The sequence below is a fragment of the Cyclospora cayetanensis genome, unplaced genomic scaffold (assembly GCF_002999335.1).
Source record: "Cyclospora cayetanensis isolate NF1_C8 unplaced genomic scaffold, CcayRef3 CcayRef3_contig_13, whole genome shotgun sequence".
NCBI classification, from domain to species: Eukaryota; Apicomplexa; class Conoidasida; order Eucoccidiorida; family Eimeriidae; genus Cyclospora; species Cyclospora cayetanensis.
In genome coordinates, this window is record NW_020312070.1 from 60327 (window position 1) to 85236 (window position 24910).

At 49.3% G+C, this 24910-nt stretch overlaps 2 protein-coding genes and 1 non-coding gene across 3 annotated transcripts; 1 reads left to right on the top strand and 2 right to left on the bottom strand.

Annotated features, from left to right (window-relative positions):
* Positions 1 to 192: 192 nt before the first annotated feature.
* On the bottom strand, positions 193 to 305 carry LOC113147115. Its single transcript, XR_003297370.1, has one exon. It is a non-coding gene; the product is annotated as a U5 spliceosomal RNA (small nuclear RNA).
* A 1541-nt stretch (positions 306 to 1846) lies between these two features.
* LOC34619169 (aminopeptidase N) lies at positions 1847 to 8613 on the bottom strand. Its single transcript, XM_026336468.1, has 13 exons — positions 8597 to 8613; positions 8375 to 8546; positions 7862 to 8254; positions 7223 to 7414; positions 6735 to 6975; positions 6388 to 6466; positions 5990 to 6226; positions 5391 to 5547; positions 4789 to 4974; positions 3914 to 4243; positions 2915 to 3305; positions 2463 to 2683; positions 1847 to 2251 (listed from the first exon to the last, which is right to left on the bottom strand). The coding sequence occupies exons 1-13, from the start codon at positions 8611 to 8613 to the stop codon at positions 1847 to 1849; spliced, it is 3021 nt and encodes a 1006-aa protein (XP_026192253.1).
* Positions 8614 to 8633: 20 nt separating this feature from the next.
* LOC34619171 (multidrug resistance-associated protein 5) lies at positions 8634 to 24624 on the top strand (the record flags this gene model as incomplete). The annotated part of the gene is made up of 14 exons (XM_026336469.1): positions 8634 to 8666; positions 16260 to 16608; positions 16930 to 17342; positions 17586 to 17691; positions 18391 to 18536; positions 18661 to 19007; positions 19147 to 20532; positions 20729 to 20953; positions 21116 to 21365; positions 21454 to 21461; positions 22233 to 22491; positions 22711 to 23185; positions 23407 to 23588; positions 23980 to 24624. Coding segments are annotated over 14 exons (4824 nt in total), but the record flags the coding sequence as incomplete, so codon positions are not given.
* Positions 24625 to 24910: the final 286 nt, after the last annotated feature.

Below are 24910 nucleotides of genomic sequence, written 5' to 3' on the forward strand. Positions count from 1 at the left end.
AGCCGAACCCAACGTTAGGCACAGGCCAACCACACGACGGGACAGGCACGGAAACAGCCTCCTGAAGTAGTGAGGAAAAGTAAGACGGAATACGCCTCACCTCACCGACAAGGGACTAACAACTCAAAAGGTACCCCGCGCTGAAAGGGCTAAGAACGCAAAGGCAGCAAAAGACACAAAAAAAAGGACTGTTGGCGCCGAAGCGCCCCAAAAATTGGGCTAAGATGCATTGTAATGCGGCAGGCACACGGCAATCTTTAGTAAAAGGCGAAAGATTGGTGCGTGCTGTGCCTGCCGCTGCATCACGATAGTACCTTCTTCACACAGCGCCCACCCTGTGGGGAGCTCAACGGCGAATAAGCAGACATAACAGGAGACCTTTACCAGTAGCTGCACTTTTTGTTAAGATATTGTAGAGTTTGCTGTGTTCTATTTGTGTAACAGACACTAAATGGCTAAATTATTGCTCGTTTTACATTGCATTGCAATTGTGCTCTTTCGCGCTTAGATTCGGCATGATTGCTACCACCGCCAGCGCTCTGTAAACGGGATGTACGAAGAAAAATGCGATCTCCCGAGATTAAACCCCTAATGGAATGTAGCAATTTAACTAATGTTTCTCCTAGTTCGTACCAGTCTAGAGCATAAAACGTGCTACTCTTAGAAGCGAACCGTGGCACCGTCTGCGGCGCATGGCAGAATTGTGTTGGACCTCCCACTGCGCGCTATTTTCTCATTCGTAACATCTGTACTATTCTCTTCTGAATAATCAACTGAGCCACAATATCACAGCATGCTTTAATCTGTAGCGGATTTCCCCAACCTCCCATGTCAGCCTCTCGTGCCTATCCTACAGTCATTCGTCTTCTGCGCGTGCTGACTTCGGTCCTTGCTTATTTCTTCATCAGAGCGGCACACATTAACCAAGCATAAACGAAACGTACAAAAAGAGGCATCCTCGACAGATGATTTCCTCGACTCTACGCTTATCTGCTGTCAAGACCTGGGGGTGAATCAATTGCACAAACAGTTCAAGGCGTTTCCGAAACGGTGTTTAGCACATTCATCTTTGCTACTTCGGGCGTCGGTGAAAAGATTATGGAGCAACGTCTATTCGTGGACTTCTTGTTGTTATTTGAATCTCTGCTGAATCCCACCATTTTCCGTGTACAAACTGTCTCCTTGCTACAAGCGCCTCTATGGGGAACGCGCGTGCTGACCATTGGCGCTGTATGCTGATGACTGGGAGTGGCTCGATCACTGGGATTTCTCAATATTCCGTATCAGACCACATATCTGTGCGTTAGTGGCGACTTGTCATCCACTACGCAAGGCCTAATTTTAGGCCCTAGTTTATAGCAGTGGAAAGAGAAAATTAAAGATACTACCGTCTGGCGTAAGAATGAATAGTCTCGCCAAAAAAGGTATTGCATGTGTGAGGAGACACCCTTTGACGCTGTGGCTAGATGCCCAGCGAATTATCTGTTCTTTCACCTTCACAGCATGAATATTTTGTGCTGATTCTGTATAGCTAACTACCAAGGGAGACGCTGCCGAAGAAGTCTTTCCACGACGTCAAAGCTGTGATTATTGTAATCTTCCTTATGGCTACATAGGCACGTATTTCCTCGTTCTCTTACGGACAGCTTGCTCGCATCCACGAGCTCTCAACCGGATAGGTATTGTTTTAAAAAGTCGCTACGTATCAATAAAAGCCAATTCAGTAAGAAAATCGGTACTGCGATATGGCATTTCGTCTGCCATTGTTCGAGAGACTTCCGCCAAAAGTTCCCTACTGCGCTCAGCCCTTTGCTTTGGTATTCTGCTATGACTGTACTGGTGGTTCCTACTCTTCTGGTACACTGTATGGGTCAGCATATCCTGTACTTCCATCATACAGAAATTCGGACTCCTCAAGAAAGTCGAAAGCTTCAGAAGAAAACACAGCTGGCTCGTCTGGAACATAGTCCTCTGCCGACTCACTCCTGGTTATCTGATCATCTACTTCGGCATCGTATATCTCCTCGTTGTCTGTAATAGTATAATTATTCTTTGTACCTTCACTGCTTGTAGCTGGTGGTTGTTCCAGGGCTTTGGCAACGATTTCCCTAACATTGTCTGAGAGCCCTTGTTCACCGAGGATTCTCTTGAGCTGGTTCGCCACCAGCTCCTGCCGTTCCGGGCCAAGCTTCCTCCACTGCAAAAACAACTTGGCCCCGCGAGCAGCAGCAAGAGGATTGAATTTATCAACCTACAGGGGTTAGAAACCAGCACGCGGCAAAAAATGGCAGTCATTAGACATTGTGGAGGCCTGAGCTGTGGGCTAAGGTAAACGGCTTTCGGTTCCCTTGCGGGGATTTTTCTAAAAATTATTGCAAGGTGCTACAAAAGGACACCAAATACTTCTTTGGTGGTAATGTTAATTGTTGGCATTCTGTGTATGCACAGTGTGCTCATCCTACCGTAAGTATTACATCAGCCAGAAGCTCATAGCCCTTTCCGTCGAGGCGATGGAAGTGCCTGTAGTTAAAATTTGCGAAAGTTAACACCAGCGAGCGAAACCTGTTTGGTTTGGTGTAAGAAAAAGAGGGATGTCGCAATAGTGCTGAGACCCTTTCAACCTCATCAGGGAGGTCGGACAGTGCTTGGGCTTTGAACCACTTGTCCAACACGAGGGCGTCACCTGAGCGTTCATAACGAAGGGGTGAAAATCAAGAGTAAACGCAGTAGAACGGCACAGGCTGACAAACATTGACACTCATAGCGACCAGACTAGGCAAGCACGGACAAGCAAATGTTCGCACTGCATTGCCCGGAAAAGGCGATTGTATTTTGCTTGCTAGAAACTGTCTATCTAGGAATCTACCCTACCCGCTTAGCCAAAGAACAAGTGGGCTTATGAATGCAAGCTTACCGTGTGCCTCATCGAAGAACCTGGAAAAGGCTGTTTCCCTTTCCGCCGTAGGCATACTGGCAAGCGCAAGTAGTGCCGAGTATTTGTCGCTCATGCATCTAGCGCTCGTGAAGTGCTGGAAGGCCCTCTCTGATGCCAATTGGTTCCTAGGCTCTGAGAGTAGAAGAAGCAGAGAATTTCTTAGTTTTCTTCTGCTGAACTCTTTTGGTGAAACTCCGTCTTCTTGGTTTTCAGGAATGGTCAGCTGAGTGTACAATGCAAGCATGTCCTCGTGCAAGACATTATACAAATCCATGCGCACAGACCGAAGTGCTCTGTACAAAGCCTCGGGGTCTAATGGCTTCAACTCAGCAGCCAAGGAGCTCCAATCTGGCAACTGGAGCATCATCGCCTGAAAGCGATACAGCATAGCAAACTTGAAAAACAGGAGGGAATCAAAGAAGGCCCAAAATCATGAACGGAGCATGGTTCAGCACCAGTAAATAGCAACACAAATTGTCCAAGTCTACTTGAGCAGCAGAAGCACGGCTGGACCATGCAACGAGATTGCTGCTGGAAGATACTGGACAAAAGAGGAACTTTTCACGCACGTGTATCGAGTCAGTAACAAGAAAACAGCCGGATATAAGGCAAACACGGTATATTGACACTCGCTTTGAGTTACGCTCAAGTCAAAATGCTGTAAGGCACCCTCCTGCATACAGCTATGCGTGCTTTCAGCGTTTCAATTAAATCAATTAGCAAAACATTGAATTAGTTATGAAGCCAAGAGGTGTAGAACGTCGATACTACGGTGTCAGAGTATTACTGCTCGTCAGTACAGGCAGATTTATTCCAACAAAGAGTAGAGGGGAAAGAAAGCATATGAAGCACCAATGGTGTGCATTTAAATGCACTGATGTATACGGGAAGCACGAGGCCCAGTGTAACGGTGAGCTGAGGAGATCGCATTATTTGTGGCACATTGCTCCATTATGCCAGTTTTTGTGGCTTCCCAACCTTGAGAGCGTGGTCCGTGGCCTGGTCCTGAAGAATCATTCTAAGAGCTTTAATATAATCTTCAGGCAATTCCTCGAACTTGTCTGCAGCCTCATCTGTTAGGGCTTGCCTTGTCCTTGAGAGAATAATTGGTGTAGCCAGGGCTCTTGCTGCCATCCACTTTGTAACTGGGTCGGTGTCATAGGCCAGCAAAAACGCCTTCTCCGCGAAAGTCTGTTGGGGGTAAATGAGTTTTACAGGAGCTGAAAAGTTCCGGAGAATGGAGGGGAGGCAGTCCTCATTAATGCCGCCTATTCTGAATTTCTGCTCATTTTCTGTCAATTCCAGCACCTGAACAGGCAGCAGAGGCGAGGAAACAGTGGGAACGGAGATACTGAGGGAGGTGGTTGCGCAAGCCAAGAAAAGGCGTGCTTCATCATATGCTCTTTCCCTTTCGCCGCTTTTCCGTGAGGCCTCTCGTGTGAAGGCTCGGTAGCAAGCGGAAAAATACAAAATGTTCATGTGGACATATCTATATATGCCGTTTTTAGCTCTAAACTGTCCACTGCCATTACCATTATGACGTAAGTGGAATGCGAGAGATGTGGAGGGGTGTAACGCAGTGAAGACCTCGCGTATCCTAAATACACTATCTATGAGGATTAGAGGCCGCAGTAGGGACAGGGGCATTGCGTCCTTAGATCTGTTGCCGGCCTGTATTCCGAGCTGTCATGCATACTACTTGCCCCCTGACACTTTAGCCGCTACCAGCCTCCCTGACCGGCAGGTACCCTTAAAAAGAGAACACGAATGCATTGACTGATTCAATGGTGCAGCTAATGAGCCGCTAAGTGGGTAGCTAAGAGCTTTTCTGTAGGTGTCGAGCTCTTCCTTACCATCGTGGGCTGTAACAAATCCCTTTTGCTCTCTTTGCCTATAAGTCCAAGTTTGATGGGAATCACTTGGGGTCTTTTCGTCTCTTGGCCGGGAGTCGGCGGAGTATGCTGTCTGAAACCGATCTCAAATACCTGATCTTCTGCATTGTACCGGGCGTGTGTCACTTCTAAGTGAGGAGTCCCGGCCTAAGAAAAAGAACATGGTGGAGGAAGGCCAGCGAGAAACCACAGAAGATGGCCGAATATAAGGGAGGATACATGGTGGTAAAGCACAGAAAAGAGACTTGATGTACGACAAGAAATTAACAAAGGCACAAGGGCCCCTCAGGGATCCCGGAAAAAAGAAGCGGGCCCTGCACTTGTTTGTCAGCATGCATTGAATATCTGACAGGGCGGGAGGCAAATGAGCATAAGGAGAAATGATGTCCTGGAGACAAAAGAAAGAATTTCGACCCTTCGTATCATCGAACTTTCAGTGCTTAGGTCATGGTCTTGTAAGGTTAAGTTAAAATTTTTAGAGGCATACTACATATCGTCTTAAAGCTGCCTATGTTCTAGGCGTCTCTACTCGCCGCCTCCCAAGGGTTGCCTGTGCTCCATACTTGCGAATACCAGAGTTCGAACTGCGAGAGGTCCACGTCGTTCGCGTCGGCCATGGCTGCCCTAAAGTCTTCACAGGTAGCTGCATGCCCGTCGTTCCGCTCAAAATACAAGTCCATTCCTTTCTTGAAGCCTGCGGGGCCCAATAGAGTCTGATACCTGCGAAGGGCGAAAGCTGAGTGAGCAGGAAAGGATCAGCAACGAGCGAGATGCGAGAACAGGCACCAGGTGTATACGGTATCAACAGCACACAGCAGAGTTTTTGAATCCAAGGCTCGACTTTGTCAGCTTCGCAGCAGCATCATCAGAGGATGAAGCTGAAAACGGAAGCCTTTTGGGCTTTCTCGGTGTATCTGCCTGTTCCTACTTCAAAGCCATGCAAATGGGCTAAAGCCATATATATGGCGACTCAAAAATTTTTTTTTGAGACGATCCGGTGGCTCATGACACTGAAAGGAATGCAGTGCCTAGGAAATCCAAAAGGACGAAGCGGAGGAAGAGGTGTCATGACATGAGCGAAGAAACAGGAATTATCATCAAAAGCGTGAAGAACATGCAGAGGCAGTAAAAGCGAGAAATGGAGGGAAGCAGGGAGGCTTACATGCGAACAACCTCCGCGCCCTTATCATAAACAGTGGAGGTGTAAAAGTTGTCTACGGCCATGTAACTCTCTGGCTGGATGGGGTGGGCCATGGGACCGGCGTCTTCGACAAACTGCTTGGATATTAGATTCTCGACATATTGAATTCTTTGCACGGCGGCAGACATAATGGACGCCATAAAGGATTGCTCCCGGAACACGGTCAACCCCTCTTTTAGCGTCAACTGAAACCAGTCGCTGGGGCATCAGCGACCGACAGTGCACGCAGCAGATAGAAACTCCTCGAACCGCCGCTAGTAGAAAGGTGTGCCTGCCCCTACAGTGCAAAGACCGCTGGCTTCAATGAGGGTCCGTGGGTTACGGTGGAAAGAAACATGTAGAGGGAATTCGAGAAGTACCGAACAGTCACGCGATCACCAGTCCAGTTGTGGAAGTACTCATGACCAATCACCGCCAACACCCGCTCAAAGTCTCTGTCTGAATGAGACGCAATCAGAATCATAGGCACAAGCAGACACGGTAAAGCCAGGGGACACTTCCTGCATGAAAAATCACAGAAATTAATACTGTGGCTGCAAAACAGTGCTGCCGTTAGCACTGGGAGCAGACCAAACCCTGCTGCACAAGCCTTTGGAGGGATGATTTAAGCAAACTGTGGCACAGAACGAGGCAAATCGGTCTAATGTTTTTGCAAGGGCTCTGCCTTCCCCATTTTTGCACTTCTCGACCTCCGCCTATGTGTCACCTGTAGCTGTCTTGATATCAGCAAGAAGCATTGAACAGTTGAAGATGTTCAACCCCTTGTTTTCCATGGCACCCGCATTGAATTCAGAGACGCATGCGACGTTAAACTCGTCGAGATCGTATTCCCTGTCGTACGTTTCTTCGTCCCACTTCATGGACAGCTTCACGCTTTCCATTGCCCAGGATAACTTGGACAGCTGACCGGGCTCGCTATACACTGCAAGGGCCACCTCGTTCCCGCTCTGGAAGCATGAGCACGCGTTGGCGGAGACAAGGATGGCGTATGAGTTCGAAGCAGGAAAAAGATGGAGAGCGAGCGAAAATGGATAGTTTAAAGCAACTGTCAAGGAATTGACGAAGGCTACAAGCTGCTAGAGCAGAGACAGGGCGAAAGTGTGGCGGGGGGCGCAAAACATCGCTCCTGGGGTTTTGCGTTTGGGAACAGAGTTGTTAGCTTCTAGATGACGCAACTGAGGGAAGACATCTGACCTTGGTGGTAAAGGTGTCGGTAACGGATGCGAATGGGCCCGCCAAGATAGCAAAGAGATAAGATGGTTTGGGGTGAGGGTCCTCGAACAGAACAAAATGCCTATTAGAGTCCCCAGAAAGCGATCCCTCATCAATCTTATTCCCGTTGCTAAGCAGCACTGGGTACTTCGTTCGGTCTGCCTCGAGGCGAACCTGAAGCAACAAGAAGATGAAAAATTCGCTAGAGCCTCTTGGCGGGGTACAGAAGTGCAAAAGAAGTAGCACGTATTTACCCATGCAGTGTCGCCCCATTAAAATTTCATATATCGAGGTGGCAGCATCCTTTAAAAGAAATATGCACGGCTGCCCTCCCATTGCCTGAGCAAGTTAGGCGTACTTTCATATAACTGTACATAGATGATGGGAAGCGCCACTGCCATCTAAATTCACTGAGGGTTGCTACGAGTGCATATCGACTGCTTCCACATACGTATATATATATTTGCAAAAGGAGGCCTCTCGTGAATGCGAAGATGGATTCGCTCTTCCTGCATCATGTGCTCTTACCCGTGCCAAGCAGACAAATCACACACGGCAGATGGCAGGCACACAATCCCCTGCATCGGATAACACCACGGCAATAAGGACATAAGGGCTCACTTTATACTTGGCCTGCACATCGGGTCTGTCCAAGGAGAAGGTGATTCTCCTGAAGCCCTCAGCCTCGCACTGCGTGACAAGAGCGTCTCCCGAAACGTACAAGCCGCTCAGCTTTAAGTTAAGATTGGGGTGTATCAACACTCGAGTTTTAACTTCGAAGCGCTCTCCAGCCTTTGCGGGGAGCACCGATTTGCTGATGACCAAACTGCCGTCTTTAAGGAGATGGTAGCCGCGCCGTGCGTTTGCCTGCTCCTCTTCTCCCTCATGCGAGTCCACCTCCGCTATCTCCTCCCCATTGACACGTAAAGACAAAAGCTCCAAATTTTCTCCATCCAGTAGCAAGTCAGAAGAAGGTACTCTTTCAGCGCGTCTCATAAGCATCGTCCCGGTCACCTGAGCACGTGGCACAAACCCCACGGAACTGAAGTGTGGCCTCAACCTTGCAGCTCGAAGCCTACTCGAGCTACTGAGAATGGCAAATCTTCGGAAGTGTGTAATTAGTTACTGTCTGACAATGGTGATAGAAGGGTCCAAGACGAAGTGTAGGTCCATGTTGTCCACGAGGAAGGCTGAGGGCTTGTATTCATCCCTAAATTTTTCTCCTGGCCTGCCCCTTGCGGGTGTCTCAGGCAGTGGGCGAGTGCCTGGCTCTGTTTCCTCACTGGGGGCGTCTGCCACGGATGCGCTATCCGGCAAGGAGCCGTCTTCTCGAGATATTTGATCTTCTGCTGCTACGGCTTCATTGGAAGCATTCTCCCGGAGTGTCTGATTCCTTGTCGCAAGGTCGTCAACGTCTTCACCGAGTGTTGGCAAATGGCCATCTCCCCCGGGACTTACCCCCTCTGTAGACGATTCTGAAGCCAGTGCTGCCTGAAAATGGGGTAACTGAGAGTACCAAGGCTGAGGAGCTTTCGAAAGCTCAGAAGACGCCCCGTCAGCCACCACTCCCCCTCGGCGCCATGAACGAGGGAAGGCAGGGTTTAGCAGAGAAATGAGCAAGGGAGAAACCGACAGGTCAGCCGTAGAAGCCGACGCTGCACTGTTCTCTGTGGAAAGAGGAACTGCAACAAGCCAACAGATGAAGAAGAGGACGGAACAGACTGAAATGAAATAACTCGTGGGCAACTTCAAAAATCAGGGGCTATCATGGGGGGGTGAAGGGATAGGGGGCAGGAGCACCGCTCTTTTGCATGCTAAATTTAGAAGGAAATGACCTCAAACTTGTCAGATAAAAGCAAAATCATGCGGTTTCTAAGTACCAGAAAACGAAGACGTTCACAGCACGAGGTTGCAGCGGCATCCTCAGTGTCCTCGGCCTACGTCCCTTTAGCCATCGTATTCAAATTACGTTGGTGCTTTTTAGACGTCAAGGGAAATGACTCACAGGAGTTCGCAGTCTGGCAGATTTTATAGGAAAGGAAGGGGGCGGTGATCGTGGCGAGGCGCGCGACAGCAGAAACACGCATTTTCAGTATTAGTAGTAATAGAATGACGCAGAGGGGTGAAATGCGACTAAAGAAGGCGACAAATTATCTAATAAAGAATACTTATGATATTTCTTTCTCCTGTGTCGGGCGGCAAAAAATAAAACTCCGGATGCCAGTTTGGGGGAGAGAGCAATACCACTGGTCACTCACGACCCAGTCACCCGCCTCAGGGGGGAGATTGCTCCGGTGAGTATCCACCAACAAATGAAACAACTACAAATTACCACTTTTCTACTGACTTTTGAGAACGAATGGCGATTTTTGTGCCTCTTGGGACGTGTATAGGAAAAAATAGTGGAAAGACGGCCACAAGTGTGGTAGAGCCCGCTAGTATAAAGTTCTCTATCGACGGAGCGCTTTGTGCGTAGAATAGGACGTGCGCACAGATAGATATGCCAAGATTTAACAAATAAGGGAAGAGCATTGGAAGAAGACGAAAACAGTGGTACCTGGACTTGCTGCATTCGATGCTCGAGCGAAGTGCACAAACACTGGCGAAGCACCTTTAATTCGAGCTGCATCACTCTGTATGTGCATAGCAGTTTTTTTCTACTCCCGTGCCCCGTCCTGATCTGTGCCCGTGTTTACTCTAGCCCTTTTCAGTGGGCAGATAGAGTGCAGCCCCTCGATTCGTCACGCGTTTGTAACTGCGTCTAGAGATGAACGATACTACAGGATTAGCAAGCTCGAAGTCGAAAAAGTAGCAGTATGAAAGGCAGGTGGGAAGATAATCCACGCTGGGCCTCTGAGCCCTCGCAGTTTCTTCCAGTAGACGATGAAGAAGAGTTGCACACAAACAAGACTGCACAAGGGGGAGATAGAAGCTGGCTCACCTGTCATTGTCTGTATCCCTAATAGCTCCAGTTGTTCTATGTGAAACGGTGTTTTATAAATGCGTAGCTCCAGCAACGTTTTTCTTTAAATGGGTGAGTCGCCTCCGCAGCTTATGCTGTGAACCATAAACGTCTATTTTTTTGCACTCCAAGTACTGGGTTCTACACTACAATAGACTCCAGAGACACGTATGCAGAGCTGCAGATCCTTCTTTATCCTGTCAAGGAGCAGTATCTAAATGGCTTTAATCCATGGCTCCCTCCCTGAGATACAAAACTGGAGTTCATCGTTTCGTTGAATAGGATTGACCTTCTGTCTAGGCGACGTTTTCAAATACAAAGTACATGGGTTAGCTGCAGTTTGCCATGGGACGTAAAGCACTGCTTGAAAAACTACAATTAGCTCTTCTGGAGGGTAAGGCCCGCTGGGGTTATGCCGCCCTGCAAAAGTTGCCATACCAACTACCGTTTAAGCGTTCTGCTGCCCATCGCGTTTGGATTGATATTCTCAACGCAATTGTACGTCCAAGGTCCTTCACAGAGCGTGCTGCGCCTCCTTGAGCCCGCATCGAGCAGCGTGGGAGTGGACGGTTGTGATTCATGATTTGCCGTCATGTCGGCGGCGAGGCATCCGTGCCTTCAATATCTAGTAGATGCGCCGCTGCAATGCCAGACAAACATAGTGGGCAGAGAAAACAATCAAGGGTGATTGCCAGCCACCGGACACTGTAGAGCTAAAAGCAAACGCCTTAAAGTCTTCATGAACAGCCCCTCCTTACGACACCTGTAAAAGTCCTTTTGGGCACTCTTGGGCCACCATTCGCCTACCTGTGAGCGATCTAATTACAGTTTGCCCCTTCTCGGCCAAGATTGTCTCTATATCGCTCTCTTCGTCTCCGAACCATTTCAAACGATCAGCTACCAAGTGCACTGAAGCCCACATCGCACATCACAGCCCTGTGTAACTCTAGCGCTCACATTGACAAAGTACCGCGGGGCGAAGCCGTTTCCTCTACAGCCCCCTGTATTTCACCTAGCAAGCAGAGAAGGGCAGGACGTTTCAGATCGTCAGATGGGAAAGAAGCCACATACGGTTTCTGCAGCCGGGACATCGAACGATTACCACTCCCTGCATATATGCAACCTACAGGTAAAACACAGAGCCACCCTAGCAGCCGTTGCTTCCAATGAGTTTTACCATATCGCTGAGTCTTCTTTAGCAACAAGAGCAACGACACTACGACAGCAGCAACAACAGAAGCAATCACAGATGGCGCACCTTTGAGAATTTCTTAGCTGATCGGGTGTTGCACTTGCAGCAGGTGAAAACCAGCGCAAGCAAGCCGTCCCTGGCGTTTTCCGTCCCTGGAACTCGAGACAAGTCGCACCTTACGAAGGGGCCCCCTGGGGTCCCCTCTGCCTCGTTGCCTGACGGCACTGCCGTCGGTAGGGAGCTCTCTGGGGCAGGCGACGCACTAGCGGATTCCTTGAAGGGCTCAGAGGCCTCCGTGCTAATATAACGCTGCCAACGGGCCTTAAAATGAAGGCAAGGAGGGAGAGCCGGCTCTGAGCTCGATGCGGCTGGTGGTGCACCGAAGAGCAGCCTCTGGGCATTGTGCTGTATTGCTTCTGTTCCTTTTCCTTCCGTACGTAGCACGTCGCGGCTGAGACTTGAAGCTCCTTGTTCCTCATATGCCCTCTTTAGGGCGAGGAAAGGCCTCCTTGGGGTGCCTTCGTAGGCGGGTGAGGGCCCCCTAAGGGGCGCCTGCGGGCGCCCAGCGGCTGCCAGCCGCTGGCAGCCGCTTGGCACGTCGTATAAGACAAACCGCGTCTCAGCCTGAGATCTAGAGAGGCCCCGACTTGCCTTGATGACCCTTCGAAAATGCCGTGGCCCCGGGATACCGGGAACCCTGCAGAGCATCGCGGCGGGGCAATTGTAAAACCAGGCAGTACAAAAGTAGTCTGATGAGTAAAAGTATCCAGGAATTAAACTATAATAAAATTAAAAGTAAAAAGAAAATAGACCTTGAACGGAGCGCCTTGGGATGTTCTGACAGAGAGAGGACATCCGGAAACTAGGATGAGGCCCAAGGGCCCAGACGATCTCTTTACGTTTTGTTTCTTCGGTGATTCTGTATTCCTTCCACTAACATGAAGATACAAATGGAACAAGAGCACTTGAATGATAGATCGGGATCTTAGATGGACACGTCTTCTACGCTTTTTCGCGCATATCTCTCTCCTGCTTTTGGGGGCAGTAGGTGACCTGAACAGGTGTGGAGTTTTCGTTATTAGAATCAGTCCCCTAGGCAGGCTGCTTGCAAAAAGTTCGCTGTAGCTGTATCAGCGGCAAGCGTGCATCTAGTGCATTGCTTAAGGTGTTCTTGCCCTTTCGGTCCCGTTGAACCTGACTGGCCATGGGGGCACTTGCGACAGCACCTAAAGTGAGCAGTACGCAGCACAAAATACCCCCAAGTATGTGGGACAGGCAGCGAAGTGGAGCAGAATAGTACGCCGCGGATTCATGCCAAGAAATGAAGCTTGCAGCTTGTAGGCTGCCTGGGTATGCTTTCTAAATCCAAGTTTCCTGATCTGTGTGGTAAGCCTGCGAGGCAAATAACAGCCTGAAAACTGATGGTCTGTTGTCTCTTATAGGAGTCATCATCTCTTTACCCAGGGAACACTAACCCATGCTGCCTTGAGGCTGCAGCGGTCTAGGCATTTGCAGAACAGCACTGGCGAGGGGCAGCTCGCAGGCTTACCAGACCATTCGGCGCAGTATAGCACTCAGTTTCTCGATATGCACGTATACAGCAGAGGCTTGATGCCAGAGTCGATGCAGCACTAATGTTCCAAGCAGGAATTATCGGTCCTTCTAGAATCTCCGGACGGAGAGCTTTAGGTATAACGCCACGTAGTTGATTAAAATAAAATAACTTTTCAAAAGGGCTTTCCTGTCTTCTTACCCCTACCCCGCATGACTTCACGATGAGGGGAGGGCAACCAGCGGGGATGCCTGGCAATCTTCGCCCTGGATACACGTATTAGCACTCTGACGCTCCATGCAACAAAACGAGCAAGCAGGCGCCATTCACTCCGAAGCTATGGAGGTGGCCCAACGGTGCAGTAAATAGCATCTACATGCAGACAAAATAGTTAACCAACATGTAACTACGTGCCAATACACTGAAGATAGTCCAATGAAGTGTTGAAGTGTACGCTGGCCCTCGGAACACGACAGTGCATTGTCGATAAAGCCACGCTGTAGACTAAGGTATAGCTAACACCATCATAACGGAGCTTAATGACGCCAGAACAATGGAGCCTAATCAAGTACAGTCCCTCTTGGGGGAAGTGTGAAGCCCTTTGCCTAAGGCACAGATCCGGATTGTCTGTTTAGGCTTGAGCGTGGGGGAGGGAGCGAGGAGGAGCTAGGGAGGAGACCTTAAGCCCCATTTAGCGGGACTGGAGATAGCTGTGGCTATATGCAACGCTACTCTAGCCACAAGTTAAGGATTTGAATCTATTGTACACAACAACCCACCGATTTCTGTACATATGGCGTTGTCGCTCTTCGGTAGCATTTTGTCTCTGCTTCTGTTTCAGCCTATGGTATTTTGCATCCGCATAGTAGCCATCTTAACGCCCCATGGTGCCGCACCTGCTTGCATGAAGGTGCGATAGGGCTACCCCTGCACGCCGTTGGGGTCAGCCGCTCTTTCACACTGCGGTACGAGTGCCGCATGGACTCACCAAAGGGACCCCGCTAACTGGGACAAGCTGTTGGGCCATTTCAGTCAGCTATCCAGAGGGCCTCAGAGGGGGGCAGTCGGGCTGGAATTCACACTCGGGAGGCGTACGCGTGCAATGAAAGTGCGGAGGGCAAAAGACAGAGCGGTTTCCAGAAGCTCAGTGCCCCGGACGACATGTACAGCTGAGAAGTAGCCTGCAAGGGTGAGGGGCGCTCTTCTGTGAAATTTGCTGATATTGAGAGAGCCCTGCGTTATATGCAACGGAGCTGGAGCACTTGCATTATTCATACGCTAATTATCCTCTACAACTCGTTGGGGCTTTGCTTGAGATGAATAAAAATGGCACCGGCTTCAGGATGCAGGACATACAACTTCCCCGCTGCAGGGCCATCCGAAGCTCCTGTAATTTGGTGGGCACTGCGCGCTGCAAGCCAGTAAAGCCCACCAAAACGCCATTCGGCTCTGTGAAGGCCTTATTGTGCCTTCAAGGTAAAAGTTGGGGATCAAAGAACTTGGCTTCACACCGGGGGATCCTTACTTGGTGGCAGATCAACTAGGCAGGCATACGCAGTCTTAACACCATTTTTGTCCCTTCCTGGTAAAGTGGAGAAAGAGGAAACACGATTGACCATGAGGGTTACACACTGAATAGTTCAAGAGCACAACATATAGCAATAGCTTTTGTGGCCCCAAGGCCATGTTTGGTCTTATTCTACAATGATTTTGCAACAAGCATTGCAGCGCACTAGAGCTTCGATAGGCGTTTAAGCCTTAAGTTGTAATTTTTATGTTTATTCTTTTTTCAGCTTCAAGTTGGCACCGTGTTTCCTCTGGCGTCTGTGTGCAAACTGTTCGCAAGATTATTTAGCATTCGTGGTGCTTTTGTGGCTCGACGTTGGATGGTTAAGCTACATTGAAGCGCTTTGTATTGTAGTGGCTATGTTAATTGTGATTTCGTCAAGCTCTGGCTGATGGATGTAGGTGTTTTCTGTCTCACATGTAGCAGAGAGGGAAGAATCCAAGCTAGAAAAGCATGTGCGCCGTGCTCGTCTAGTAAATAAGAAGATGCATTTGGCCGCAAGTGTCCGGAGTCATAAGAGTGTGCCTACCGCTGCTGCCGGGCAGCTCTTGGAAGCGACAGGTCCTAGCTAATAGCCACTGTCACACGGCGTGCTCTTGGTCTCAAGCTAAAATATCAATTTTTTCCTCTTGAGATTCGGTTATCCTCTTGCATGGTGGCGGACAGTTCGCATTTGATGCAAGGAGCTTTGTTTAAGGCTTGATGGAAAGTCGAGTGCTGTTTTTCATGAATCGGGTGATTTCTTAGGCCGGAAAGCTTAGTTGCATGCTCTATGGAGCTCATTGGAAAGGCGAAGCAACTGTGGGTAAATGCTAGGAAAGCGGAAATGGAAAGAGCTACATGCTTCGTGGCATTGTCTAACTTCCTGTGCCTAGGGTCCGTTTGGCTTAGGGAACGAGGCCGGAGGGCATCCCTTGTATTCCAGAAATTAGCTATCTGAAAGGCTTCATATGGCTTTTGAGAGTAGGCCTCCATGCGGACACCCTCCAGGGTTCTATCTTTTCTCTGTTGGGGGTCAACTTTGCCGTATTTCATCCGTCCAGGAGGCTCATAGGCCAATAAGTAGCAAGAGTACATAATTAAAAATTGTTAATAGCTTCTAAAAGGCAATATGGTGTAGGTACGGATCACAGGCTAATTGTATAACAAGTAATTCCCGGTGTGGGTTGATATTATTGTAACAGCCTAAAGTACGTGGGAGTTAAGGCGTACGCACATCTGATCCCATCTGTTTATATTAAAATTCAATGTAAAAGCATTTAGATGTGCAGGGTGAAGCTGGGAAAATGTGATAATATGCACGCTTCGATGCAAAACTCCAGTGGCCGGTACGCGCGACTGTCCAGTGGTGCGTATGCCTTCGCCCTTCAGTGTGTATAAGCGCTAACTGCAAACCTCAGGGTAAAACCCCTTTCCATTGAGCTTTGACACTTGTAGAATAAATCAATAATTTGTTTCTTCTGTTCCGTATTTCGCCCTGGGATATGACGCATTGCAGCTCGGACGGAGACAGGCAGTACAGACATGTGGTCAATGCCCTTTCGTATTGAATCATTGAAGCGTTTCCCCATGTCTCATAATATGACTGTCCCTCGGTATTAAAGCCTTCCCTTTAGGGGGAGTAGCGCCATGGAGCATCCGTCTCGGAGCAAAGGCTCCCCCGTAGGGGCGCCAGGGGACGCCGATTCGGGGGCCTCCATATGGCCGGATGAACCTTCGAAGGCAGAAAAGGGGCCCTCTCTTGAGGCGTCCTATGATGCCTCTGGGTGGTGGAACAGGTTGTTTTTCTGCTGGGTCAACCCTGTGCACATGCGGTGCATTGGCGGCTCAGTGGCTCCTAAGGAATTGCCGCGTCTGTGGGCAGGAGATATAGGGGAAATTAAGAGGGAGGCACTAGATAAGGCAATCCAAAAGGAAGAGCTCACAAAGATAAGACCATCGATCCTCAGGGCCACCCTAAGTGTGTTCTGGGCACCAATCTGCATTGCTTTTGCTTGGACAGCGGTCAGAGAAGTCCTTAATTTCGCCAACACGCTCCTTCTCAAGGAATTTCTCAGAAACGATAGCGCACAATGGCAAGATTCATGGCATCAGGGTAAGGCTAGCGTTTCCTCGTGAATGCCTGCCTTAGATATCCTTCAGGTGCATTTTCATGGGGTCCTCTTGGCCTAAATGCGGGGCCACCAACCTTTAGAAGGCGATGTACAGGACGACATTCTTTATTAGAGTTGCGCCAAAGGGTCCATTTGCCTTGAGATTGCTGACACTGTCCTGTTTCATGGGCGCGCTTGTAGCAGGCCTGAAGGGTCCAGATTGGCTGTCATTCATCTGCGAAAAGGTGGTTTTGAAAGCCAGTAGAAGATTAACACATACACAAAGCTGCATCTTGTTTCTGTATCACCTGTTTTGTTTGCAGGCCTCATCGCGGCTGGCGCTTTAGCTGCGGTTCAGCTGCTGCTTGTTTTCATGAACAGTCACTTGGACTTTTTCATTTGTCGCATATCCATTAGAGTCGAGGCGGCATTGCTTACTTCGCTATATAAGCGGATTCTGAATGCCGAGGCTCTTGGCTTTGCTGCGGTGACCATCAAAAGCTTAGCGGCGAGAAGAAAAGCACCTGAATGCTCAGGAGATGATATAGGGACTAGCCAGACAGCTAGGCAGGCAGCTGGACCGGGAGGACCCAGAGAAGTCACAAGCCGAAAAGGTGCAATCTTTAGTATCGTTTTCGTCGACATTCCGTCGATTGCAGAAATGGTAGTAACATTTGTGGACTTTGCGCTACTCCCAGTGAGAATTGCGTTAACGGCAACAATTCTTGTCATCCAGGTACTGCATTTTGATACATTTTAGGTCTTGGGAGCTAAAAATAAGTTCTAGCGGTTTCTTGCCTATGAATTTGAGCAAGCAACTAAACCTAAGGGCAATGGATTGGAGCAGACGACTACTGACTGCTTTTAAAATGCTTCTTGAGTACAACCAGGGGGGCCGCCTGCTCGCAAGCCTCGAAAAGAAGTGTTTCCGTCGATCATCCGTATTTGCCGTTGCTGCGTCCGGTTGTATGGACCACAGGTTGGATCATCGTGCATACCTGCAATCTTAGCTCTACTTGGAATTGTCTTCTGTGCCGTCGCTTCCGAGGCGTTCAGCAGCAGCCTCAAACTCCATTTTCTAGTGCGCCTTTCTTGACTGTAGACGAATACTCCCAAAGGCCTAGTTTCAAACTTCTTAATCAGTTGACTTGTGTGCAAGACTTAAATACCCTATGGCCCGCTTTCATAGTAGTTCGACAAATTCTTAATGATGCAGATCAAACATAGCTGTCATGAAGCACACACAGACAAATGCGTGTAAGAATCTGTATCTGTGCAGCGATATAAAACTGTGTACATACAGATATTTATGAACGTATTAGTCAGTATTTGCGTCTCCGTACACATGCAAATGCATACTCATTTGCGTAGCCACCTCAAGCAGCAAAGTCGCGCCCCCAGGCCATGTTGACCATGTCTGGTTCGCTGCTGTATGTGAAATCCACACCTGTCCTGTATTCTCAGAAGAAGCGCGACACTCGTCTGCAACGCTGCCATGAATGTTTAACTGAAATGCGGTCTCTGAGGCTGCTTGGGTGGGAAGACATTGCGGAAGATATCGTAAACAAGCAAAGAGTGGAGGAGCTGCGATGGTGTTCCATCCGCATGTACTTATCAGGATTCAGCTACTGGCTGACCTCCATTGCTGGTGGGGCGCTCAAGGAAATTCCTAAACAAGTAGAGGCTTTAGCAGCAGGAACGGCCGTTGCTGCTAGTGCTGGGCACTTGAAAAGCTGCTTAACCTGAAACCGGATTTCGCATGGAGACAGACAAATGTCTCGAAGCTTCTTGCTTGTTTTTAAGGAAGCAATCAGCTTCCTCATCCTTTTTTGCGGCGCCGATGACTGCTCTGTTGATTGTCACAGGGCCTGTAACATCCGTCGCAACTTTCGCCGCATATGCCATTCCGTTTATTCAAGGGCGAGCTGGAGTAAGTCAGCAGCACCTTTTGAGGTGCCGTACAAGCTGCACCGCGAGTAACTGAGTACTTCACCTAACACGGCATCTAAAGTTTGTTGTTGGATTTTATTTCTTTCCGCGGTGTTACGTTACAGGCACTCACTATAAGTCCAGCTTTAGTGGTTCCTGTGATTCATGCAATGGATAACTGCATCGGCCCTCTTGCCGATCTACCATACACCATATCGTCTCTCATTGAAGGGCAGATCTCTCTAAACAGAATACGCTCCTACCTCTTCCGCCCAGAATACTTAGCAGCACGAAGTTCACCAGAAAAAACTGCTGAGTCTGCTGAAACAAAAAGTAGACAACAGCAAAAACTGGAGGAAGAGCCATTGCTGACGGCTCAAAAGGCAGAAGACAGCATCCAAACGGAACCAAAATCGGGAGTATCATTGGTCACAAGCCAGGAGCTCATGGATATGGCGCAGAAAATGCTTCAGTAGGGACTACCCAGTGCTTTAGTACGGCCGTTTTTGCTATAGAGGTTGGGCAGTTCACTCAAGATGATCCCATGAATTGATGTACGTCTCTTCATTTCCTTGAATATCATGCATATTGTGCATGCCTTTGCTGTGCAGAGCCATACATGATCCGACGCTTAAAGTCCGCTTCTTGGATGCCTCGTTTTCTTGGCTCCCTGTCCTTTCCACCCCTGGGGTGTCAGCTGCACCGGAGAGACCCCGGAAGGGCCTCTATCCGGTCCTTCTCAGCTACGAACATGATGAGCAAAGCATGCATACAACTTTTTCGCTCGATAAGATCACCCTGGACCTCCATTGTGGTGAAGTTCTCCTGGTTACAGGGCCTCCAGGGAGCGGAAAGACGACGCTAGTTAGCGCCATCTTGCACAGGGAAGGCCTGCGGCTGAGCGGTGGCGCATGCTACGTGCGCGACAGCTTTGTTCTGGACAAGAAGCAGAGAGAGCTAATGGATGCAGGCAGCACCAAATTTGACGTTTATGAGTGCACACTGGATCGACCGCCTGTTGGATATGTTCCGCAAGAAGCGTGGCTTTGCTGTGGTACAGTGAGAGAAAATATTGTTTTTGGAGAGGCTTTCAACTCTGAGACGTACAACGCCGTAGTAAACGCATGCGAGCTGACAAAGGATTTCGAATCATGGCGTCATGGCGATCTCCGGGTCATTGATGAAGGCGGGTTGGACCTTAGCGGTGGGCAGAGGGTCCGTGTGAACATAGCAAGAGCCGTTTACAGCTGCAAGCTGTATCAGATGAAGGTTGCAGCTTTAGGGAGCGAAGCAAAAGCTCATCTTCACAGCAAGCAAGAAGATCTCTCTGAATGCCTCTGGTCGGAGGTGTCTAGGCAGCTCGACGGTAGTGAGGGATACGAAGAGTTTAAGAGAGTTGCTGGCAGTTCCCCTCCATATCCAGAAACCCCCTCCTTGGGTTGCTTATCCTGCTTCGATGAGTGCTTTAATAGCCTCGATTTGTCTGTAGCCGGTCATGTCTTTCATAATCTTTTTGGTCCCCATGGGCTCTTGGCAGACTGTGCAGTGTTAGTATGTCTGAACGACAGCTCCCTCATGGGCCTCATGCGGCAGCATGCAGGCCAGCACAGCTTCGACGAGTTGCACAGGCAGTATCATACAGCAAAACCAGACACAGAAATCGGTTCGGAGGCGGGAACTGATGGGCTCATGCAGTTTTCAGTCTGCCGCTTAATTCAAGGAGAGATCACATGGAGAGGAGGAATCGACGAACTCAGGGAACTGGTAGGCGGAAAGGAATTGCCGATGAAAGAGGACGCAAGGACGCATATGGAAACAATTGAGAACCTAATGGCAGGGCATGAGTTTAGCAGGAAAGAAGATGAAAGTACGCGCGAAACCCACCAGGATGAGGTTTCCCCTGTCAAAGTGAACCAAGAAGCTTATGGATCACCCCGCTCGCTTGCCATTACTGAACAGTTATCAAGCGGCCAAGTGCACGCCGCATCGTACTGCTGGTTCGTTTCTAGATTCCTGTATTTTCCTGTATGAGCTATGCAAGCAAACGGAGCTTTTTTGCGGTTTCCTGTAGGCTCTAAAAGCGTATCTTTCTCTTCGAATATATTCACTAATCAGAAAACACTTGCCTTCACGTAGTGAGCACTGAACTGCAAGAATCGATCACTTGCTGTATGCTTTGTGGACGCCAAACAGGTACCTGAAAAACACGGGAAGGTGCCTAGCACTTTTATTTTTTGTTGTTCTCATATGCGGCTGCCTTTCTGACATGGCTAGCGATCTGTGGCTAGCAAAGTGGGCCTCCTTGGATTCACCAGCCAGTCACCAAGAAAACACCACGTCCATCCCCTTAGACGGAATCGTGGGAAAAGACAGCAGCATGCGCTCTGTCCACGGATACTTCCTGTGGATGTTTATAGGGTAAGAGAGTGATTAGCCCAAACGAGCTCGAGATACACTAGGTCGCACGAAAATAACGTTTCTTTCTGATTTCTATCGAGTTTTGGAGCAGCCCCTTGCATATGTGCAGGTGCAACGATATACCCAGCGTCTCCTTTTTTCTGATACTATGATATTCCGCAGCATTGTTTCTGTAAATATCGCTTTCGAGCTAAGCGATAAAGCTGTTGCTGCCGCGGGCTCCTTGAAGGCCTCAACCATCATGCATCAAAGATTATGGACTGGAGTGTGCAACGCGCCCCTGTGGTTTTATGACCACAACCCCATCGGCCGGATCTTGAACAGGTTTTCTGCCGATATTGCAGTGGTCGACTGCGGAATTTTTAGACGCATTGGATACACTTTCACGACTGCCATCTCATGTATTTTTTGTGTGGGTTTTCTTCCGTACACGGAGTAGATATTCGTGCCAGAACACACCGCCGCTTATCTTCTCCAGATAAAGCAAATATACATCACAGAACTTACAGTGCCCCGTCCTTTTTGCAAGGCCCCCTTTAATTTCTTTTCCCGATGCTTTAAACCGTGCCTCTATTTGAGAAAGTCCAACGTTTATCCAAGCCATCCATATACATATACCAGACGCCAACAATTAATAGCATGAGAGCTCGCTCATCCGTTCTGATCTTCAAATATTACCTTGCAAAGCGTCTTTTCTTCTTGCTGGTGTTCTTCAGGCTATTGTATTGAACCTGGCTTGCCCATGGGCGGTATTTGTTTGGCCAGCTGTTCTGGCTGGAGTGTACCTGCTGGTCTTCCGATATTTTAGAAGCTCTTCGCGTGAAGTGCAAAGGGCTTCCCTCGTATCGTTTTCGCCACTATGTTCCTGTTTTAGCGAGCTTCTTAGCGGACGCGAAGTCATTTCCGCTCTTCGAAAGCAAAAGTACTTCATCAGGGACATGACGCATCACCTCGAATTATGCCAGAGAACAAAACAAACGCAGTGGGGGTAAGAGCAGCGGATGTACAACTGATATGAGCTGAATTCGGGACCTAAAGCCTGATCTTTATACCACTAATGTCTGTTCAATGCTAACTGGTACTGCTGGCAGGCATCTCCCCTTTATCCTTGTTGAGACGCTCGCTACAGGCTGCTTCTGCCTTCTCGAGCGCATAAAATGTTTTGGGTCGATTCCAACGGCTCTCGATGCCAAACAGATGTAGTTGTACCCGCACTGGAACATAAGAACAGCTGAAAGTTGTACCGCGTATATCGTGTGCATGCGCGAATTGTGCGCAGGGTCAATTCCTGGTCCAACATTCGCCTCCAGCTTTTGCTGCTGCCTGTGGTTGTCCTGAATTCCGCTTTACCGCGCCTGCTTAGCTACTCAAACGGCGCTGTACCCGGCCCCAGTGGACACGCACCTGCTAAACAAGCAAACCTAGGGCTGATAGGGTTAGCCGTTTCATATTCGCTTTCACTTGCAGGAGCCCTCCGCAGGTTCCTATTTAATATAACCAACATGGAAAGGGATATGTGCTCTGTTGAAAGAATCCAGGTGAGGCAAAGGTGCCGTGCACTCAAGAGCACATTATTTTCTTTGGCCATTATGCACTGCTGCATTTTTTGTGAAGTTCTGCTTTTGTTCTTCGAAAGACAAGAGAAAGGAACATATGTGGTACCTACATCTTGTAGCATCTCGTATACCACCATATATTGCCATACTGTGGCAGCGGCAAAGAATAGCCGTTCGATATTTGTGTGTTCCCCTTCACAGAGCTACATGAAGGAAACTGAGCTTAAACGATTGGATTGGATTGGCAGCACTGTGCATTCCATGGCAGGAGGCCTAGAAGCAGCAAGATGGAACCGCGAGGTTTGTCTTCCCTCAGCAGTGCTACCGAGAAGGCACTCAGGTCTTCAGTTATTGAATGTAGAAGTGAGGTACCGGACCTTTAACCGTGAAGACATAGGCACGTCTGATGCACAGCCCGCTGCCAGCATCGCGATACCTCTCTCTCTTCCATCCTCTCTCGACATCTTAGAGCAAACGTTGCTTCAGTCTAAGCCAGAGGTACAGCTGAGATCTGAGGGAGTAAGTGTGCCTGATTTGGAAGCCAGCAGTGCAGACGTTCAACAAGAGCATTCGGTCGAGGGCCGTCATGCGTACTTCCTAAAGCCGAGCATTCGAAACTTTTCCGCACAAATCAAAGCAGGAGAAAGAATTGGGGTTGTTGGCCGTACTGGTGCTGGTAAGCAGTCGCATCGTCTCTAGACACACCTCCCATGTCGCGCACTCAGAAAGTGTCAGTGGTCCTCCACCCTCCAACCCCCCAACATCACAGCAGGGCGTTCGAAGAAGGGCCAAAATGTTGCTAGAAGGGCAATCCAAAAAGCTATACAGAAATACTTTCTATGAGGACTTTATCTGCAAAAATTTCGTAAAGGGTCTGGCTGTGGCTTGCCTTCTCAGGGAAGTCGACGCTGCTACAGGCTTTGTGTGGTTTGATCCCCTGTTACAAGGGAGCTATATTTTTAGACGGCATCCGGTTGGACTGTCTCCCACGGCAAGTCATTAGAAGCGTATTCGGCACGCTGCCCCAAAAGTCAATCGTCTTTGCAGGATGGACCGTTCGCGAAGTCTTAGATCCACGGGTTAGCTCGACATCGCTGCTGTACGAGTGTTCGCGATTATACAGATCTCTATATGTTTATACATGCGTCAATGCTTACAATACATATATTTGTATGCTTGCAAAGGCCATGCATGAATTTTGATACACGAAGGTGCAAGTATCCATCAGAGAATTGAAGCCATTTTACATACCTAGGAATGCATGTGTACAACACAATATTATTCTACACTAAGGAAGAGCCGTTGTTAGGGGGCAATGGGGAAGCGCAGAGCCTTTAGCAGGCCCCTTTAGGTCTTTGGGTTGTGTGCCTGTCGCTATGAGCTTTCCTGTTGCCTGCATTCCTGTTTTGTCGCTACATCTGCACACAGTCCTGTCTCAGCCTCTTTGGAACGGTGCGTGTGTTTTCGCAGCGCTTGCACTCAGATGCGTCGATATGGGAGGCTCTTCGGGCAGTAGGCCTCGTCTCGCTTATCCAGGCTCTCCCTGGGGGTGCTGGTTTGGACACAGTTTTGCAAGGGGGAGGCTGCAGCATCCCTAGGGTGTCGAATGGTGGCCAGCTCGCCAGTGAGGGGGGCCAGCTGGCTGCTGCAGAAGAGGGTTCTCCCCAAGCTCTCTCAGCTCGTCAACTGCGGTACCTTGCACTGGGCAGGCTGATCCTAGAGGGCCCCAAGCTCCGCGTCGTGCTGATTGACGAGCCGCCGGCGGAAGAGCTCTGGCCTGTAGGTGACTCCAAGGAGAAAGACGAAAACAGCCATGGTGCTGGTGGAGAGGCGACGAGGCGAGAAGGGCAAAAGGACGGCCAAGGGGGTTCTACGCGTGGATGGGGGCGGCCAACAGCAGAGATTCTCTCAGAGCATCTTAAGGATTGCTGTGTAGTTGTCGTGGCGCACCATCTGGCGTCTCTGCGCGGTTGTGACCGCGTGTGGGTAATGTCGGATGGCTGCAAAGTGGGGGAGTGTCTGCCTTCGGACATTGACACAGAGCAAAAGTTTAGCAGCTATGTGACCGCATGGGCAAAGGATAAGGCTGGAAAAAAAGGGGAAAGCATGCAATAAATGTGTGCTCTTGGAAGGCAGAGCGAAAGACACAGAGAAAGAAAGTCGGGCGCAGAGTGCCGGCAGACGGCATGGGTAACGGTCTTCATGAATGGCAAGCACAGGACTTTTGTACGGCTTGGCTTGCTTTACCGCTTTGCATCGTGAGGCATGCTGGGGGAGGGGGGAGGTGCCTCACGGTCGGTATTCACTGCTGTATAGAATCCGGCTAAACAGTGGGGAGAGCTGGGGACTGGCTACCCACGCGACAGTGCTGTGCTCGTGTCGTCTCTGTTTTCGCACATAT

Excerpts from the sequence above, each read along its gene's own strand:
- LOC34619169 (XM_026336468.1), bottom strand. Across the intron at positions 6,467-6,734 it reads TGATATCAAGACAGCTACAG|ACAGAGACTTTGAGCGGGTG; the intron begins GTGACACATAGG and ends CGTCTCATTCAG. Across the intron at positions 3,306-3,913 it reads CCACGGACCACGCTCTCAAG|GCGATGATGCTCCAGTTGCC; the intron begins GTTGGGAAGCCA and ends TATCGCTTTCAG.